General features: G+C 33.6%; 1 protein-coding gene across 2 annotated transcripts in view; it reads left to right on the top strand.

The window, feature by feature from the left end:
* LOC149426418 (pancreatic triacylglycerol lipase-like) overlaps positions 1-21,138 on the top strand; it is a 60,197-nt gene that overhangs the window by 32,738 nt on the left and 6,321 nt on the right. For both annotated transcript variants that reach the window (XM_089636891.1, XM_089636882.1), the window contains exons 3-7: positions 15,305-15,457; positions 16,259-16,379; positions 17,252-17,399; positions 18,001-18,153; positions 20,140-20,229. In XM_089636891.1, coding sequence (XP_089493017.1) covers positions 15,313-15,457; positions 16,259-16,379; positions 17,252-17,399; positions 18,001-18,153; positions 20,140-20,229 — 657 coding nt within the window. In that variant the 5' untranslated portion in view covers positions 15,305-15,312. The remainder of the gene's footprint in view (positions 1-15,304; positions 15,458-16,258; positions 16,380-17,251; positions 17,400-18,000; positions 18,154-20,139; positions 20,230-21,138) is intronic.

Raw genomic sequence — 21,138 nt, 5'->3', positions numbered from 1 at the left:
CATTTTTCCAAGATATTTTCAATTATTATTAGGCATTCTTTAATGGGGATGTTGGTAAATAGGGATTTTACGTCTAGAGAAATGAATTTACAGTTATGCGGGAGATTAAAATTTTTTATTTTATTAACTAGTTCTATCGAGTTTTTGACACTGTAACGTGGTGAAAAATTTGTTAATTTTTTGAAGATGAAGTTAAGTCTTTTAGCCAGGTTTGATGTAGGGGCGTTAATAAAAGATACTACGGGCCTTATTGGATTATTCGCTTTATGGAGCTTAGGTTGGCCATACAGAGCTGGGGCTCTTGGGTTCATGACCCTTACGTTTTTCTTTGACCATTCGGTGGGAAATATGGCATTGCAATTATTTATAAGGATGTTGACGTTATTGACAATTTTATTGGTTGGATCCTTAGTTAAAATTTTAAAATCTTCTGGTAACAAGAAGTCTTCCACCTTACTGATGTAATCAATTCTATCTAAAATAACGATTGAGTTACCTTTGTCAGCTTTGGTTATAGTTAGATTATTATTTTTAATTTTATCTCTAATTTCTTTCAATGTTCGGGTTTCTGTACTGACAGCATATTTATTTTTATTGTTTATCGATTTTAGTGTTTTTTCTAAAATAACTGCCGTGACGTGTTTTGTTAAATTATTATTTTCCACTTTACGTAGAGAAATTTCAGTGTCGATAGCTAATGATTCTATTTGTTTGGGTGTTACTTCGCTAGGGATTTTATATTTAAAGCCTTTATCTAATAAATTATTTTCATCCGTTTCAAATGCAGTGTTTGACAAATTCACAGTTTTTTTATAAAATTCTATATTTTTCTTGGTGGGAATCTTAGTTATTTTCGAACTTTTATTTTTGTTATCAATCAAATTTTGAAGTTTATTTTGTTGTGTTTTAAATTTTTCAAATATAATTCCGTTAATATGTTCACGTGTATCAAAATCTAGGGTATCAAATTCCCATGCGTGAAGTTTAAATGTTAATTCTGAATGGATCACCTTTATGTAGTGAAGCAATGTGTCCCGTTTCCGACAGCACTCCTTTGTTTCTTCCTTCAGCCATATCCTCTGTGCTCTCACCACAGTGGCTATGGCTGCCGTAGATGTACTTTTGATGGAGATCTGCACGAACTTCGGAATCACATTACACTTCAAGCACTCTTGGTTAAACCACAAATTTTGAACTATTTTTCGATGTTTGAGTTTAAGTCGTCTATATAAGATCACAAGGGTAGCTATATCAACTACCTTTAATTTATTTATTGTTTTTGTGTTTAATTCGTAGAACTCCATTTAATTTTTTTATAAATTTAATTTAGATTAAATTTGATAATATTATTATTAAGTTCTGCAATTGTTTTAGTTTTTTATTATTGTGACAGCTGTTTCGGCTTACAAAGCCATTTTCAAACTGTGGTTAGTCCACATTGAGACGACGTTTTTATACTATTTCAAATGTAAATTTTGAAGGTTAAAAATCTGCGTAGATACAAATAAAAATCTGCGTAGATACAAATTATTTCCTTTTCAATGATATATATTACCAACAACATGATGGTCTCCCCATGGGGTCACCATTAAGTCCACTTCTAGCGGAGATATTTATGGATTATATTGAAAATATAATTCTTAAATCTCCCTTAGCTAAACATATAGTATATTATGTCCGATACGTAGACGACATCCTTATATGTTGGAATGGTACCAACCGACAGTTAGATATCTTTACTAATTGGGCCAACACCGTTAATAATAAAATCTGCTTCACAGTTGAACATGAGATTGAAGGTAAAATAAACTTTTTAGATCTGACAATTGGTAAAAGTAATAATAAACATACGTTTGAAATATTTAGAAAACCAACTTTTACAGATACAACAATAAATTCAAATTCAAATCATCCTTGGTCTCATAAATTATCAGCGTACCATTCAATGGTACATAGACTCATTAACATTCCCTTAGACAATAAAGCTTATGTAAAAGAAAAGGAAACGATAAAAACGATCGCGATTAATAACGGCTATGAGGCAAATAACATTGAAAAAATAATAAAAAATAAGAAATATAAAAATAAAATCAATTTAATATATCCGGTAAATAACAAAAATATAGAAAAATTTGCATGTCTCGAATTCCTCGGCCCAATATCTGAAAAAATTGCAAAAGAAATTAAAAAATGTGGTTTAAATATAGCTTTTCGAACAAACAATAATTTAGGAACAAGCCTTAAAAACTCTAAAAGTAAAATCCCTATACTCAATAACAGTGGCATATATGAATTAAAATGTGACCACGCCGATTGTAACGCCACTTACATCGGACAAACGGGGAGGGCATTCTCAACTAGATTCCAAGAACATATACGATGTTATAATAATAAAAACACATCCTCAAAATTCGCAGAACATCTCTTGGTGAATAATCATACCCCACTTAACAACAAGGGTCCTAAACCATTGCATATAGAAAAAAAGGGCATTAGATTAAATTTACTTGAACAATTAGAAATCAATAAACGAACGAATGACCCAAATTTAACACTAATTAATAAAGTACGGAAAATAATTTACTCACCACTTCTTAGTATTTTCACAAAACCCAAGCAGTATAATGCACCCAAATAATTCATAGCAATAAAGTCATTAGTAAATAATTAAGAACCCATTACCATTTACTGAGGGGAAAACATAGATTGGTTTAACCAACAATAGATCATGTCATCGGTGTAACCAGTAATAAATCAATGTATGCACCTTCAAAATTTACATTTGAAATAGTATAAAAACGTCGTCTCAATGTGGACTAACCACAGTTTGAAAATGGCCTTGTAAGCCGAAACAGCTGTCACAATAATAAAAAACTAAAACACTTGCAGAACTTAATAATAATATTATCAAATTTAATCTAAATTAAATTTATAAAAAAATTTAATATTACTATTTTTTTTTTTTTTATGATTTTTATTATTCACAATGTACATTTGTTACTTATAAATTTTATTAATTAGCGACCGGTTTCGACACGTTCGTGTCATTAACTAGCTATTTTAAAACTGTCTAGAAATTGTTACATAGTGAATGCCAAAGAAATACAAAAAAATAATATTACTAGTAGTTATTATTACTGCTAGTGGTAAGCACTACAATAAGAATTCAATGTTTGAAGTTGGTATTTATTTTGTTTATTTTTTGACAGATATCGTTATTATCCATATTTTTACTAGATGTTTATTCGGAAGGTAAAATTCAGACATCTCTCTAATTTGTCAACAAAAAATATTAGTATTTGTATTTGAAAGGCGAGACAATTATTTTTAGACTTCGGTTAGAACTTTAGTCGTTTTCTCTGGTTCTATGGCGCCGAACAGACTGAAATTTTGTATTCACACCGAGATTCACGGACTGAAATTTTGCAATCTTAATACGAATCACGGTATGAAGCGAAATCAACATCAAAATCTGCATAAAGAAGCATTTGTGGGAAAAACATCATTCTTACGGGCACAAATGCAAGAGTCGTTTTCTCAGGTTCTATGGCGCCGAATAATCTCCTTTCGGGAATTATTACCACAAATAATTTTAGAACACCGTTTAATATTAAAATATTGGTGTGGATAATATTCAGTTGGACCGGTAGGCTTTCTTAAACAGTATATGCCTTTCAGCTAATTCGGTATCGTCATTTAACACCATGTAAACGATCGCAGCGACCACCATTTTTGTTTACTTTTGCCACCTAAAACATACCTGGGTTCCTACTTAATCGTTTCTCTGGAATTGAAAAGATTCTTTTTATAATTTGATAATTTCTTCGAGAATTCTGTTCGAATTTTGAAAAATTCGCGGACGGATGCACTCACCAAGGAAATTATCTTATTTACATAATCAGGGTCCGGCCCTGAGCCAAACGGCGCCCGGCACTAGTAAAATATAAAATTATTCATTAATTAGTCAAAATGAAATAATTTTCTAGATTCAGGTTGCTACCCACTTTCTCGCTTATCTGAATTTCGAATTTTAAAGCTAATTTGGGTTCATTGAAGGTGAATAATATCACGCAGGAATATTTCACTTTACGCACCGACCACCGAAATTAGTATTTTTGATAATCGAGCATTTAGGTTCGTACAGTTCGAATTTGCGAGTTAATTTGAGTGACACAATAAAAGTGCAGTGACGTGTGAATAAGCACAGACGTCTACCAAAAGGAATGCCATAATAAGAACGTTGATATTTCACCACCGTAATACTTTCGCACAGTCCCCGCGCGCCGAGCTTTTTTCCGCAAACACTTTTTTGTTTTGCTTTCGAGTAATCAATTTTGTAACGTTTAATGTTCTACGTAGTACACTTTCACGCTGGCCGAGAGACAATTACCCTCTCTTTCTGAAGGCTCCTGTCTTTTCGGTGCATTCTAATCGAAGCGCGTGCAAAGTTACAAAAAACGACACGACTCTCCAACCACACCAAGCCCAATTTGTATGTCTTTTGGCACTTTCTCATCTGATCTATTCCTTGATCTATTTCATGGAATCTATAGAATAGATCAGTTAGAACAGACTTTCTACGTCTTAGAACGCACGATAAAAATAGACGCCGAATGTGGAATTAAGTTCAACTTTCGTTATATTCTCTATAAAAATGCCGCAAGGTACAGTAATATCTTTGGTTATGTTAAATACAAAAATGGAATAGAAATAGACCAAATGTGAAAGCGTGGCAATTTCTTTCCAGATCAGGTGAGGTCTCAGCAACATAATGTATAATTTTACAAATGTAATAATTATCGTTACATTGAATTTTCCAAGTACGTGCTCTAGCCACCGAGCTATCGCGTGAACCTTCAAACACACCGTGTTTCTCCCATAGATTTTTTTAAAAGTCTGCTGTTTACCTATATCGCCGTTTTTTAATAGTTTCTTCCCTGTGAATCTAACCACTAAGCTATCCCGTCTTTTTTTCTGAAGCATATGTGGAGTTTTTAAATTATCCCGTGTTTTAATTTTACATATGATGTATATTTTTTGTTTATGGAAATGTTTTCGTCTATATTGAAAGGCATATTTATTTATTTATTTGTGCCTACTAATTTCCTGCGATAGTAAAATTATTATAATAATCACACATTATGTGTATTTCCAAGAATCGTGCAGATTTACAAAACAGTTGTAATTTTACAATAGCAACAACTGAATAGAACATGTGAAGAGCGGAATAGATACGGAAGCTCGCGTGCAGTGAACAGGAAACTGTATGACCTACGAACCTTTTGTACCTCCCTGCATACACAGCCTTTGTTGTCTTGTCTTCTAAAACCTCTTTCGGCATACTACTGATTAACGATTGCGGAAATCACGGTACAAATCATGATTATATGAAATTAACCTATCTATGTACTTGTGTACGTGGCTACAATGATTATATCATAAAGGAACGTAGGAACATCTGCATGTTGAACGGTAATGAAATTTCTACCGGAAAATGTTATAAAACATTAGATTTCTCAGTTAAATAACGCCAATTTGTAAATAAAATGTAATGCCTTTCAGCGCGGCTTGATACGACCATGCTTTTACGACAAAACATATGCAAATGTTTACGAAAAAGACATACAAATTCAAATAAGGTGCCTGAAGCTTTCTATCGTGTGGTAATGTTTTGAAAGGGGGAAGGGATTATTTTCCCGGGAACCCAAAGAATAAGTATAAAAAAATCAAATTTTATTTGATAAACACTTCAAGGCTTAAAGGGGAAATAAAGCAATCACCTTCACAATACTGTAATCTAGATTACGGCTATGATAGTAACCGTACTTGTAAAGAATCTCGAGGGTTACATAACGTTGTTTACTTTCTTTAGTGCACTCGCACGTGTGGGCAGACCACAGACCCGGGCTGCATAACGATATGTATTGTGCCGAGCGTTTTCATAAGGTCATTATTCAGCGCATTTACACAACATTCACATGCTGGCAAACTGGCAATCTCTCATGTCCCCGATAAAAGAGCGACGAAACAAACAACCGGACCAAACGTAAACATACATTTCACTTGTGCTACATTTCGGCCGATCGGAAATAAATTATTCTCCGTCTTTTTAATCTATGTGCCGTTGTGCTTTAAGCACTCTCGTAATTTCTTATATAATTACATTCCATCAGATTGTTTGGGAGTGGGAAAGTAGCGCCATACGTCCTTGCGGCTAGGTCGCGAGTCGCCGCAGAACGCAGAACTCCGTAACAAGTCTTTGGACACGCCTGCCTCCCCGAAATACGCTTGTCATGAGTTCCTAGTTGCTAGTTGCTACGGCTGTCATAAGTTGTTGTTGTTGTTGTTTGAGATAGTTCAAGCGTATTGTACCTTTTATCAAGATGTAGAACGCAAGTATGCAGCTCAGTATTAATAATGATGACTTCCTGATTACATTTTTCTATTATTGAAACACTTCTAACTACTTTTTAAAATATGAATACAGTACAAGAATCTTAACTAGTCCCAACTGCCCGGAGCCAGCGAGTCTATCCCATTCTCAAATGTATGTATATTGTCCGGCTGACGGAGTGAAAAGGGTTGGAAATCGGGTAGAGGAAGGTGGAGAAGTATTTGGGTATTCAAATTTGGTTACCAAACACTGATAAAGCCATTTCAAGCAACTTTTCTCTCTACACATCCATCGCACTGGAACGTGCCGAAAATATACCAAGCACCTACTATATTACTTTGTATCAATAATTATTTCAAGTTAAAAATACGTGGCTACTAATTTATTTATTTTATTTACGCACCCGGGAATTCGAACCTATAACCTCCGGATTCGTGATCGAGGAACTTAACCATTCCATCATGAAGTCGTCTTGCTTCTACATATTTTTAAAAATTATTATTTATTAAAAATAGACCCACCAAACTAAGCGAATACCCATATTTTTGGTAGCATGATGATAAAATAATACAAATGGGAATAATTTTATAACAATAATAGCAATACTAATGATAATAAAAGCAATAAATACTTGGGCAATACCTTTATTAACGTACTCATTTGGCATAATTAAATGGTCCAATACAGATTTAGATAACTTAGAACGATTAATTAGAACCACGCATTGATATATTTTAGTCTATGGAACCACGCTAACAAAGTTTAATTGCCATCATCCAAATTCAGCTATAGAACGAATTAATTTACCTAGAAATTTAGGAGGTAGAGGTATAGTCAAAATAACTTCTTTGAAACATAATCAATTAGAAATGCTAAGAACTTTTTTCCATAGGAAAGCTCATAGCAGAGAAATACACAAAATAATTTGCAAGGCAGATAGAAACATTACACCTTTAAATTTATACGACGAGAATGCCAACATTTTTATAAATCCCAACCAGGAATTATTAGATTCCTGGTCAAATAAAATTTCACACGCAAAACACTTATCTCAACGAAACGTATGTTGACAAATTTTCGTCAAACAAATGGTCGAGTATTGGAGAGTTGAGCGCAGAAATAGAAGGATTGATGCTTGCCATACAGGATAGAGTCATTAATACTAAAAATTATAGGAAGCATATAATCAAAGATACAAATCAAATTGATGATTTATGTAGAAAATTTTTGTCTTTTCCGGAAACTATAGAACATATTATATCGGGATGTTCTATATTAGCACCGTCCGAGTATACATTTAGGCACAATCAAGTTTAAAAAATAATTCACCAAAGTTCGGTAATTAAACATAACTTGATTGACTGCCGTAATAATATAATACCATATTATGAATATGAACCAAATTAATTTTTAGAAAACGAATTTTATAAAATATATTATGATAAAACTATACCAACAGACCGAACGATTAGTCATAATAGACCCGATATAGTTTTACATGACAAAATTAAAAAAATAACTTATATCATTGATGTCGCTATTCCAAATTCCTGTAATATTCAAAAATCGGTTAATGAAAACATAAGAAAATACACAGGTTTATGGAGGTGAGATAAAAAGAATTTGGCATTCTCAGACTATAAAAATATTACTATTTGTTATTTCGGCTATTGGCATTATACCTATCTCTCTCATTAAAAATTTAGGCGTATTAGATCTATCAAAAATTTATATATAAAAATGCAAAAATCAGTTATTTTAAATACATGTAGGATAACGAAAGATTTTTTAAATATTTATGTTGAGGGATCAGTAGGATTTATAGGCCATGTTAGGAGTTCTACCGAGCCGAACCCTCTGATATGAAAATATCTGAAGTCGGTGATTTATTTTCCCATTTGATCTCTGGCGAGTTGACGTGTTGTTCTTGTATTGTTTTGTATTTATTATGCTTATATAATGCACTTGCATAGTGTGGATTGACTAGATGATCATTTGTGAAAAAGTGTACTAAATGATCATTTGTGGAAGGATTTAGTTTTTCCTGTGGGGAAGATTTAACCCGGACATAAAAAAATTCGACACCCGGACGGAAAAGAAAATTCGACACCTGCATAACTCGTATAGATATAAATAAGTGTTAGGTATACCTAGTGCCTAATAAAGTAATAAATAAAGAAGTGTTAATTAATTAATACGAGGGTTGAGTTTCTTTTTAACTTAAAAGATTTTCTGTATGCATCTAAATGATTTCTGTGTTTATTTAGCCACCTTATATGAAAAGTATTTTTCGTACAATAATTAACAATTGGCAAACGGGATCATTGTTTTCGAAGCATCCGTTACAAAGCTTAATTGTTCACATCGTCGTGCAAGTCAAAACTTATTGATTTTAAGAGGGTTGTGACACTAGATGTTTGAGAAACGATGCTGTAATGAAATATTCCATAAAACATACCTATAAAAAGTACCTACTTGAATACTTACTTGTATAATGTAATGTAATTTTGTAGATATTGCAAATTTTAAAAAGAAAATGAGTATTACTTTTGTATTAAGAATCTCTTTAAATTATTGGTAATTCTGTTAAAAACGGGATTACAGGCATTAACGAATGAATCCAGGCTTCCTGCTAACCTTTGGTGAATTACGAATGTATTATCACGGTGTCGGAACATGTGTTCTTGAAAATGTATGTTTTCGCATTTCTTCATTAACATTTCGTCGTAACTGTCTAATGAAAATCTAAAATAAATAAAATTTTCCGACAGGAGACGTCGTTTTTCTTTTTAAAATCATTAATTCCCTTATTGACAGCCATGCATTATTACAATTGATTTCATTTCATGTTCCTAATAGAGTCACGCGAACTAAAACTATCTTTGACTGCAACAGTAATGTCAATACCAATTCGTTTATGAACTCCCATACCACGCATACACAGCTTAGGTAACCAATAGGCAAAAGCAGTCAGAAGTAGCAGATATTTATAATAGCACCGAAAGAACTTTTTCACATATTTTTTTTAAATAGTTATAGCTAACATTTAGGACGGGTTGTGTCACAAGATTTGAAAAATTAATCAAATTTCAATACGATCTTCAAGATATTTGAAGATTCTATTCAAGTTCTGTTATTATTTCAGTTTTGTGAAACAACTGACCAATAATTAATTAATATCAGAATTTGAATAGAATCTTCACAGAACATGAAAATCATCTATGAAATTTGATGAATTGTGCAAATTCTGTGAAACAGCCCGTCCTTATTTTCTATACCTAGCTGTAAATTTTATTTGTAAAATTTGGTTATCACGTAATGTCTTACTTTACAATTTTTTTAATTCTTTTTTGAAAAAAATATTTTATTATGTATTTAAAGGTAACGTAAATAAATATATTATCTATTATTTTTTTGGTAAACTAATGTTTAAGACAAGATTTTTTATGCATAGCACAAAGGGTAACAATTATTTTTATAATATATATAAAAAATAATTGTTACCCTTTGTGCTACGCATAAAAAATTTTGTCTTAAACATTAGTTTACCAAAAAAAATAATAATTAATATTTGACAAGTTCTGGTATCTTCACCAAAAAATGTAGACAATTTGTCTCGACGCCATCTAGTGAGAGAGTTAGCACTTACAATGCCTTTCTCATATAAAATAAAGTTGGTTGTTTCAGGTGAAAAAATGTAACAAGCAGTAATGTAGTGAATAAAGCAGTGAATGAAACACTAGTATATATTGAATTATTTCGCGGATACGAGATAAGCCGCCATAGCTCAGTGGTCAGAGCTGTCGACCGGAAATCGAAAGGACACGGGTTCAAGTCCCGTTAGCGTCATGTATCTTTTATCAGGAGATTTTTCAATGTGGATGAGTGTTTCAGGCTAATAATTATTGCTTATAAAAATAAATATATTATCAATCCACTTGCGAGTGTTTCGATGTCGAATTAGCAATACTCATTTTTCTTCGTGTATACGAGATCTTGCGACCACTCTATTGATGAAAGCTGCAATGAAAGCATTACGTAATGAACGAATGGACAATGTAGAGGAACCAGTTAAGTATATTGTCGAGCGGGGAAATTTCAGTTCTACGCTGGGCGCCCACTATTCTTTACCTACTGTGACAGATAACTGTGGATAATGGTACTGCCCGCATTACGCGGTGGTCCCTTTTCTACGTTATTTACTATGTTTCACACTCATACTGCAAAAATTCCAAAAACAACAGTAAAAAAATATATTTTGTTGAAAGGGTAGTGTGTGTCCAGCTTTACTTTTTTTGACCTATTAAGTTTTACACACATTAATATTGGTTTGGCTTGTGTTCTCAAAGCATGTGAAAGATGGGATATTTTTATGTGAACTCCGCACTACGTCCTAATTATTATGGAGCCAGTGGTTCTATGGCAATGGATGCATCAATGATGGCATCCCTGAATTGGGTATATTGTAAGGCTGACGTGAGCAGGGATGGAATGATAACTTTTAGTGCCTGGATATTCAGATCAATTCACCAAACATAGATATAAGTTTAAAACATAGGGAGACATTTGAACAAACTGGTTGTTAACTTGGCGCAATTAAATGTTTTTTTACGTGAAACGAAGAAAATCTACATTACAGAAATGTACATAGATGTCTCCATAATTCATTATTTGCAGCCTATGTTTATCGAGTAATTACTAAAAAAAAACTTTTTTTAATTTAATTGAATACTATTTTATTTACCAAATTTAAAATTTCTCTAAATGTAAATTCTTTAGACCTTTCTTATTATTTTATTAAAAACTCGTAAATTGGGGGTAAATATCGCTTGATACATCGTTATCAGTGTTGTATATGAATCTCACAATTATTTATAGGAATACGTGCTTCACATTCTAGGAATAGCTTACTTTCAAATGAACTAATCATATACATTCGTTACGTATTTTAATGACCAATTTTTGCAATGGCATGCGATTTATAATTACGGATTTTAACTAATACGTTCAAATTCCAAAAATAACATATATAGCAATATTATAGCAATTTATCAAAACAGATCTTCGAAAAAAAATATTTAGTTCAAATTAATTTAATCGTTTACTTTGAAACCTATACTGAATTTACAAGATTTTCGGCACCATATACTAAATGTATTAACCGTAGTTTCTTTTACAACCAATTAAATATTGTTATATAACCTTAAATAAGGTCGTAATATTATGTATATGAATAAGATAAATATAAGTAAATAAATCGAATCTACATTTAAGAAAGAAAGTCAAGAATAAAATTTTCGTACGCCACTGTAATGTACTGTACGTATTTAAATTAGGCTCATTTGTTACAATCTGATCTGACGCCTTTTAACGATAATAATATCCTCATTACGTAATTTAAAAATATGAAATTCATGCGCCGTAAGAAACTATTTACTAGTTCATATTTTGGTCGTTTTTTTATCGCATTCCTTCATTGTTTCGTAACTTGTTTACAGGGGCCTTTGAATCATCGTTTATCAATTAATCACATTCCATTCCGTAGAAACTAAATTCTGCACAGAGTTCGGTAACTGTAGCTAAAAAATATAGTTGTTGTTAGAGGTAAAGCTGTTGTGTAACGTCCGCATTTATTCCACGTAGGGTGTCTAACTTCATTCATAAGAGTTCACTGTTTACACTTGAGTACACACAGAAAAAAAATTAATTATATTTTATGTAATAGGAATCCCCTTGCAATTTCTTTGACATCTCCTTTCTATCTTCGAAAACCGCAATAAATATTTTATTTAAAATTGCAATACTAAGTGGAAAGATATTAATTTCGGCTCGTATTCGTGGCATATACCTAATTTACTGCTCTACTTAACATTGATTGTTAGGATATTTTATTGGAGCCAACTGTTAATTTTGTCCAAGTCTCTATGTGCATTTTCTAGTAAGATGTTTAAATCTTTACCAAAGTAGAAAATTGCAGTAACATCTGCATAAAAAAAATTTCACCGTTTAAATCCAATTGAGAGATATCATTTATATAAATTTGGAACAGAAATGGTCCTAGTATGGATCCCTGCGGAACTCCGTAGTTTATTGTTAGGTTGTTGCTATTTTGATTATTGATTCTAACAAATTGCTTTCTGTTGCTTAGATATGTTTGAATAGATTAAGAGCAGGACCAACTACACCAATTTTCTCGAGTTTCTTGAGAAGGGTACTTATAAAAATAAAATAAAATATCTGCACTTAAGTGTTACCAAATAATGCACAAATCAAAATGGTAGCCAGTGAAACCTGGGAAACTCCATTAATGGAATGTTGTGAGGGTAAAGGAAGTGGGATAAGAATGAAAATGGGAAGAGGAAGGTGGGAAGTACCTGGCTTTGAAGATCTACTAAACATAGCATAATGCCATTTCAAGAAACTTGTAGAATCTGGACGGTGCGGTCTCACCGGGTGAAACTGAGAGTTTCCATTTTAAATGTACTAATGTTGCTCACAATTATAACATTACAAAATAAACTTTTGTATTTAAAAAAATGGCTAAAAGGTTGCACACCTCTCACCAAAACAAGCTGTCGTAATAGTTTCATAACAAATAATAAATCTGCTGACATGTAAGCGTGTCGATTAACACCAATACGAAATGTGCCATTTCTTCTTCGTATCGCGTTTCTCTCGTGGAATATTATATACCAAAAGACGACATTATTAATGGTTATATGCCTATGTCCATATACATATTAAAAGGAGCCGGTAATTGGTGAGTGGGTAAATGATTTGTCGACGGCTACTGGATTACGCGCGATCAGACGTCATGTGCAGCATGTGCAGTGCGCACTGTACACGAGGTAAGTGCGATGTACGTACGTAGGTGTAAATAAGTCGGTAGCATTGCTGCGTTCTGGTTTCGGGTGTCATTTCCGGTTCGGGGCTTTTTTTACTGCACTCCTTTCGCTCTTTTATTTTACCAATAGTATTCGACGGCCTCCGTGGTCGAGAGGTAAGGCTCTCGACTATCAAGTCAAAGGCCGCGGGTTCAAATCCCGGCATGCGCAAGTAAATTTGTGTTATTTCACAATGCGTTAATTTAAAAAATAATATATAGTATTCTTGCGAAACATAGAGACACCAGAGTGGAAATTACTCTCAGTATCGACCTAGTTTAAGACCACCATTCAGAATTTAAACGTTGCTTGAAATGGCTTTACCCTTTACTCCCTCACCCTCCTCTTCCCTATTTTCTTCCACTACCCACTTCCTTCAGTCTCACAGCATACCTTAATTGGGGATGCCGTAGTCTCACTGGCTCCAGTCAGTTGGGAGCAGTTGGGACTCATAAGTCGGTATTCACATAAAAAATTCAAATAAATAAAAAAAAAAACCGAATAAATAATTTGTTAGTTATTTCTCTTGCTCTATTGATAATGTGTTGTTTTCTCATTTTGTATACCTACCTATTTTCCCCATTGTACCAAAAATCAAATTGGATTTCCTAGTAGCTCACCGCACATGCCACGATTTTATCTATTTTATTCGATTGGCAGGGAAATTATTATTCTAGCGTGTTGTTTTGTCACTTGCAAATATATTTATTTTATCTGTGAAAAAGCGTGTTGCAAAATCCCATTTCAAATGTGATGATTCCGGTTTTCAAAAGCCGTAGATAGTACTGTATTTATTTACAGGATTTCCTCATTTTTATGACTTATTTTTCTTGTGAAGAGCCCTTATTAGCTGGATAATTTTCGAATTTCTTCATTATATTTATGCCATCTGCAATTTAAATATTGGTTTCTGTTTTTCTCTCTTTTCTTATATATTTTGTACACTTAAATGCAACTTTATAAATACATGTCTTTGTTTTATTTTTTACTAACTTAACCGTAAAACAAACTCTTGTTTTCCCTGTATAATTCACGTAAAATATAAAATCATGTAAAAATCCATCAGTACGTTTACAATTAATAAATAAAATTAAAAGGTGGGTTAACTTCGGGGGATGCTTCTACGTGATTTTAGAAGCAAAAAAGACGTTTTAAGGATGTTTTAGGTGAAAAAATGTTGAATTGTTTATATTTAAAAATAAATCTAAAACTATTTTACTGTGGGAAAAAAAATCGGATTTTCGAAGTTAGCGCACTTTACCCCCGGACACCGGATATATATACCCGTTATCATACGTTTTAGCAATATTTTTTTTTTTATTTATTGATGCGTAGCGTTAATATTTTACTTTTTTAACGAAATATGTAAGGACTGTGGTAGTAATTTTAAGAACATGCTCCTTTATTAGCTAAAGTTCCCGGCATTGCCCTGACTTTACGCAGAGTTTTTCGAAATCAGATGTAGACAGTAATTTCTGCTTTAAGGGGTGGAAAAATGGAATGAGACTGATTTTTCTAAATTTCGTGTGTACAGTGACCTTCGTCTTCTTATGAAGGTCAAGTGCGCAAAATATCATTAAACTTGGAATAAATAGTAGATTTATATTTAAAAAAATCACAGAACACCTGCGACACCGCCCGACCGCCTCTTGTTTATATAAATACATATACTAGCTGAAGTCTCCGGCGTTGCCCGGGCTTTACCCAGTGTTTTTCGAAATCAGACATAGACCAGTCATCTTCCTCTTGTTTTGAAGGTCTAATTTGCAAAATTTCATCATTCTGCAAATAAAACTGTAGTTGTAAGTAAATCAGTTATTGTGCGGCCTTCATCTACCACAGTTCCTTCCCTTCTCACCCGTTTCAGCCTCAGAACACAGCCTGAATTGGTATTCCATAGTCCCATTGTGTCCGTTCGGTTAGGACCCTTATGCGGTATTCACATTAAAAAATATGGTTCAAAAGTGTTACGAAAATGTTGTAAATTATATAAGAATGAAGGCAATAATCAAAAAATATATTACAGGTCTCATCATGAGTTCCAAGTTCCGGCAGGGTCTAATGTTTACCCTGTTGACCTGGTCCACGCTGATGGGCAGACTCTCCTCCGCGGGCATCCTGGATCCCTTCACTTGGGCCCGCGCCGATCGCATTGAAGTCAACCTCCCCTGGTTACCGTGTAAGTTCTTCAGTCATCTCTACTACTTCCTATGGGTCCGCCCTGGTTATGGTGTAAGCTGCGGTCATCTCAAATAAGTGCTATAGATCTAACCCGGTTACCGACCTAGTTCTTCAAACATGTCAACTACTTCCTATAGGTCCACCGTGTAAGCTTCAGTTATATCATATAATTGCTATAGGTCCACCCAGGTCCACCTTGGTCCGGTTCCATGATAACTCAACACAGTGACAATTCAACACACCTTTAAAAAGTGATATAAAGTCATTAGAAACGATGAAAAAAAATTAAACCTAACCTAACCTACTTACTTGACTTTATATAACTTTTTAAAGATGTGATGAATTATCACTTTGATGATTTATCCGGTCACCGAAATTAATGTATGAAATTTCCCATAGAGAACTATATTTTTTAATAAAATTGCATGATGTTTAAGATTTCGAAACATTTATTTAATGTTACTAAAACGGAATAATGTGAAATATTTCTGATATGATGAAAATGTTAAAAATGTCACCAAATTTCTCGATAACCTTCTCAATTATTATTGAAATGACTAAATAAATTTGGTCTTACAAGAGTGCAAACTCGCCCAGCATTAATTAAATTACATTGCCTACCTTGTCACTGTCACTGGATCCGTTGTGAAAATAAGTTCCTGAATTTCAACCATAATATCGTACGAGTACTTGATTGTTATTACACGAAAGGTCATTTTACGAATATAGTATGCTGAATTTATGTTTTAAACTCAGAACCATATGGTCAGTCAATGTGTTGTTTATTGTATTGTTTCAGTTGAAAACGAATCCAGGTGCTATGATGAAATTGGCTGCCTCAATATAACTCGGAGTTGGTACCATTTAATCCACAGACCTATTAACATCTTCCCTTTGCCGAGATCTGTTATCAACACCAGGTAATTATTTATTTATTTATTATTTATTAACGCCCTATCGGGCTTTTACGTAGTAAGTTGGCAGTATATGTAAGTAAGTGTAACATGTACATGGATAAAATAGCTAAATATAATTTACTCATAAGGTAATTAGAAAAAATAATATGGTAAAGTAAATCAAAGTATGAAGGCAAGACCTTTTTTTAAAGCTAATAAATATTACAAGTTAATAGCTAGCAAATAGGTCTAAAATTAGTTGCCTTTTGAAACTCACAAAGTTATTAACACCAAATATATCGATAAGTTTACAATATTTGTTTGCAAGGCGATGAATTCTTGGAATTGGTGAATAGATAAAGTAGTTAGTATTGAGGTTATTGTTACATTTAAAAGTGTCTATGCTTCGAGTTTGTCTGGCAGGTACATTCATATAAATTAATTCCAATAATTCAGGGCTGTCAATGAGAGATTTGATAATTTTGAATAAAAATAATATATCAGTTAGAACTCTTCTATCCGATAATTTGAGAAGTCTGGTTTCGGTACATAAGTTATTATAATTTATAAATTCGATGGAAATATTCATTTTAAAATTGATGTACCGACGAAATTTATTTTGTACCTTTTCTAAGGCTTGAGAATGGACTTTATAGAACGGTGACCATACTGTTTAATTATATTCTATTATAATCCATAATACATTTAAGTATAGGAACCTTTGGCGTTCAAATGATGTAAATAAATTTACATAGAAAGACTCTATCCCAAAATTGAAGATTGTAGGCTAAAAGCTTCATTTCTTTAAACCGAAGGGAACAATACCTATACAGGTACCTACACATATTTTTTATTCTAAACATATTATCTATTTAAATATTTTCTATTATTTTCAGGTTCATTCTTTATACCCAAAAGAATCCACTGGAAGGGCAGATAATGAATCCAAATAGCAACAAAAGTATTGTGAAATCAAATTTCGACTCTGATAGGCTCACGAAAATAATCGTTCATGGTTTTATTGATACGCCTTTATCGAATTGGGTAAGAACTCAAATTACTTCAAAACCGTTCATTTAACTATATATGTACCTACCTCCCAACATTCTACTTACCTACATTCTACCTAAATTGGGTAGGTACCTACCTCCCTACATTGTAAATAAATTAGGTAGGTACCTACCTACCTGCATTCTACATAAATTAGGTAGGTACCTACCTAACTGCATTCTACATAAATTAGGTAGGTACCTACCTACCCGCATTGTACATAAATTAGGTAGGTACCTACCGGCCTACATTCCACCTAAATTAAATAACGCGACAATGCATTATTATTAAAAAGCTTCATTGTTATATTAATTATCGAAAAAAATATCAATAAGTTTCAACGAAATAGTATGAAAGAGAAGATACGGAATTCGCAACATCTCTAACAACTGCCAATTAAATTACCGTATTTAATAAACTTTTTCAAATATTGTCATTATCATCACTGTTATTTATTTAATTAACTTATTAAAGCTTACGCTTATTAAATCTTGAAAACAATATTATAGTATCTCATACGATACGAAATAAATAAGCGTTTAATAAATAATAACTGTAACTAGATAAGCAAGGTAAACCATAATTTGTTTTTCAGGTGAGCGAGATGAAAGACGAGCTGGTAAAGAACGGAGACTACAATGTGGTGATAGTGGACTGGGCCGGGGGCAGTCTGCCGCTCTACACGCAAGCTACAGCCAACACGCGCCTCGTTGGGCTGGAGCTGGCTTACTTCCTCAAACAGCTTATTGTGAGTCGATTCCTCTAATACACCTACCCTACTTCTTAGACCCGAAAGAGTGCACAAAACACCAACCTCTTTACTTATAAAAGCGGTATACCACGGTGCAGGAAGGAAGCACAAGTAAATCGGCCTTAAACCGCGCTAACGGGGTATTTCACCACCCTCTTGATAGCTTATCCATAATAATACAGGGTGCAGCAGAGAGGACGGACGTTTTTGAGATGGGTAGTACTCTCGCCCTCCATCTACGAGAGAGGTGGGGGGGGGGGTGCCGCTTGACTCGTTAGTTCCTAGCATTGTTTTACCAGTTGTCGTCATGGAGCCGTGGACGGTGGAGCACCGCGTTTTCGCCTATGATTGTTTCATCCGAAATAATGAGTCAGTCACCGTCGTACAGCGTGGGTTTTGTCGCCACTTCAACATTCATCGGAATAGAGCTGTTCCCTCTCGAAACACCATCCTTCGTTGGGTTGAATCACTTCGCAGGCGTGGTGAACTGATCAACAGAAGACTGGAGCTCCTGAAAATGGGGACATGTGGACACCTCAAGGCTAGAGTATACGAGAACAAGCCCCGAACTCTGGACGAATTGAAGGACGCAATTCGCGTGGAAGTCGCCCAAGTTGAGAGAGCGATGTTGGAGAGAGTCTACGCGAACTTCCAAGAACGCCTCTAGCACTGCATGAACGATTTCGGCCACCACATGCCTGATGTGATTTTCCACACTTGACTGTCTCAAATGCTATTTCCTCGCGAACCTGATTCCATCAATAAATTTGTTTTTGAGTAAAAATTAACTATTTTATGATTTTTTTAAAACCGTCCGTGATCTCTGCCGCACCCTGTACAATACAATATACAATTATTAATGGGTAGTAAATTTTGCTGACTTATCCGATATATAGCCGCAATTCGAGTACCGAATAGAACATTCGGAATTTATAATTATAATTGGAGAATATGCGTTATCCTATGGATAATTTATCGAAAGGGTGGTGAAATACCCCCTAACCAAGGCAAGACTTGAGCCAAACGACGCCTGGCGTGAATAAAATTTTGGCGCCCCTTATCAAAACCAGTAGACGCCTAGATAGGTGATCATTCTAATCAATAATATTGTAATGATTTGTATTATTTGTGTAGTGCCGTTTTTATGAAAAATAATCTCAAGGGCGATGTGTTAAGACTGTTAGGTCGTTAGGTGTTTATTATGGGCCTAGTGCACATTGGCCGACGTGTTCCTGACCACTTGGCCGTTGCATGCATTACCAGCGCGGAAACTTCTAATAAGTAAACCAGCTATTGTCTTAAACAGCTAAGTATGAGTTTAAAATTAACTATGACTCTAATTTACGTCCGTAATATAGTGATTTATTTTTGGGGTATTATGCCGTGTTGCGCTCCCTCCTTCTTTAGCCAACGTTTCGGGCAGCATTACAATGTCCATCAAGGCAGATGTTTAATCATACACTGTAATGCTGTCGGAAACGTTGGCTGAAGGAGTTAGCACAACACGGCATAATACCCCAAAAATTATTCACTATAATACTTATCCAATAAATAAAAATCATATCCAAGAACAATTATGTTTTTTAATAAGTCTTTTTTTCTTTTTATTTTAATTTAGTGACCATATAAAACATTGTACATACAAAATATTGTGGTGAATTTAAGCATAGTAATGGTATTTCGTAGTTCTCCTCACTAGGGTGTCATATAATTCTATTTTATTTGTCTTCTATGTTGTTTTTAGTGTGTTTTTTTTCGATGGCCTCTTACAGCCAGATTTTAGTTATTGATTTGTACTCTTTAAGCTTTTCTATTAGTCGTTGTGGAGTTTTGGTGCAAAATAAATGTAGTTACTTTAAAAAAACTAATGTCTGATATCAATATCTATATTTCAGTCTATTACGTAACAATTCAACTGAGAATCTTGGTGTATGTATTGATATCTGCACCACATGATCATTAAAAATCTGATTTTGTTTCTAGAAAAACCATGGCTTGAACCCAGAAGATGTTCATTTGATTGGCCATTCCCTGGGAGCCCACACGGCAGGATATGCGGGAGAGAAAATTCAGGTATGAATATTTTCATTTAGCATTATTCTATAAACACCTACCATAATGTTACGATTATTTTCTCATCCATTTTACTCAAAGCCGAGGATTTAGTTTTGCTCCCGATATGAAATCTTTGATGGGCGGACATAACAGTATAACTGCATTTTTGACCATTTAACGATTTATATGAGAAAATGTGTCTTTTGTATGCCGGCTTCAATGGTATTAACAGTATAGTTACACCAGTACTCAAAACATAACATATTATGTTTTGAGTACTGGTGTAACTATACTGTTAATACCATTGAAGCCGGCATACAAAAGACACATTTTCTCATATAAATCGTTAAATGGTCAAAAATGCAGTTATACTGTTATGTCCGCCCATCAAAGAAATATCACAATGGAGGGTTTTTATTATTGCATGTTTGAAACACCATCTTGAGATAGTTTGAAGTGTAAAGCATAGATAGCTGGCTAGTTTTAATAGTCTTGTATAGGTGTCACTTTTTAAGATATGAATAGAGTTTACCTGCAAAAAAGATTATAATTTTTTTTGCTTTCATATTTTACTGTCAAATTATTTTGTGGCACCATTTTTAATAAATAATAATCCATTATTATTAATATTTCCTTCTGAACAATAGTTTCCTTGCTCTTCTAAATTCTCTGTACAGTTTGTGATAACAGTCAATAATGACAAGTCAGTGCTAAACCTCACTTACCTATTATTACTCATTTACTTGAGAACAATGGTATATTTATGGTTTCCTTGTACTTCTAAATTCTCTCTACAGTTTGTGGTTATAGTCAATAAAGACGAGCGCTGAGCCTCAAGTAATATTATATATGTGGATGGCATTGATTTAAATATTGGTTGGTCGTGAATGGCCATGCTTTCAATCTCTTACGTTTCACAAAGACGAT

The sequence above is a fragment of the Hesperophylax consimilis genome, chromosome 1 (assembly GCF_061612785.1).
Source record: "Hesperophylax consimilis isolate HC1 chromosome 1, BYU_Hcon_1.0, whole genome shotgun sequence".
NCBI lineage: Eukaryota > Metazoa > Arthropoda > Insecta > Trichoptera > Limnephilidae > Hesperophylax > Hesperophylax consimilis.
This window is presented reverse-complemented; position numbering and strand designations above follow the sequence as displayed.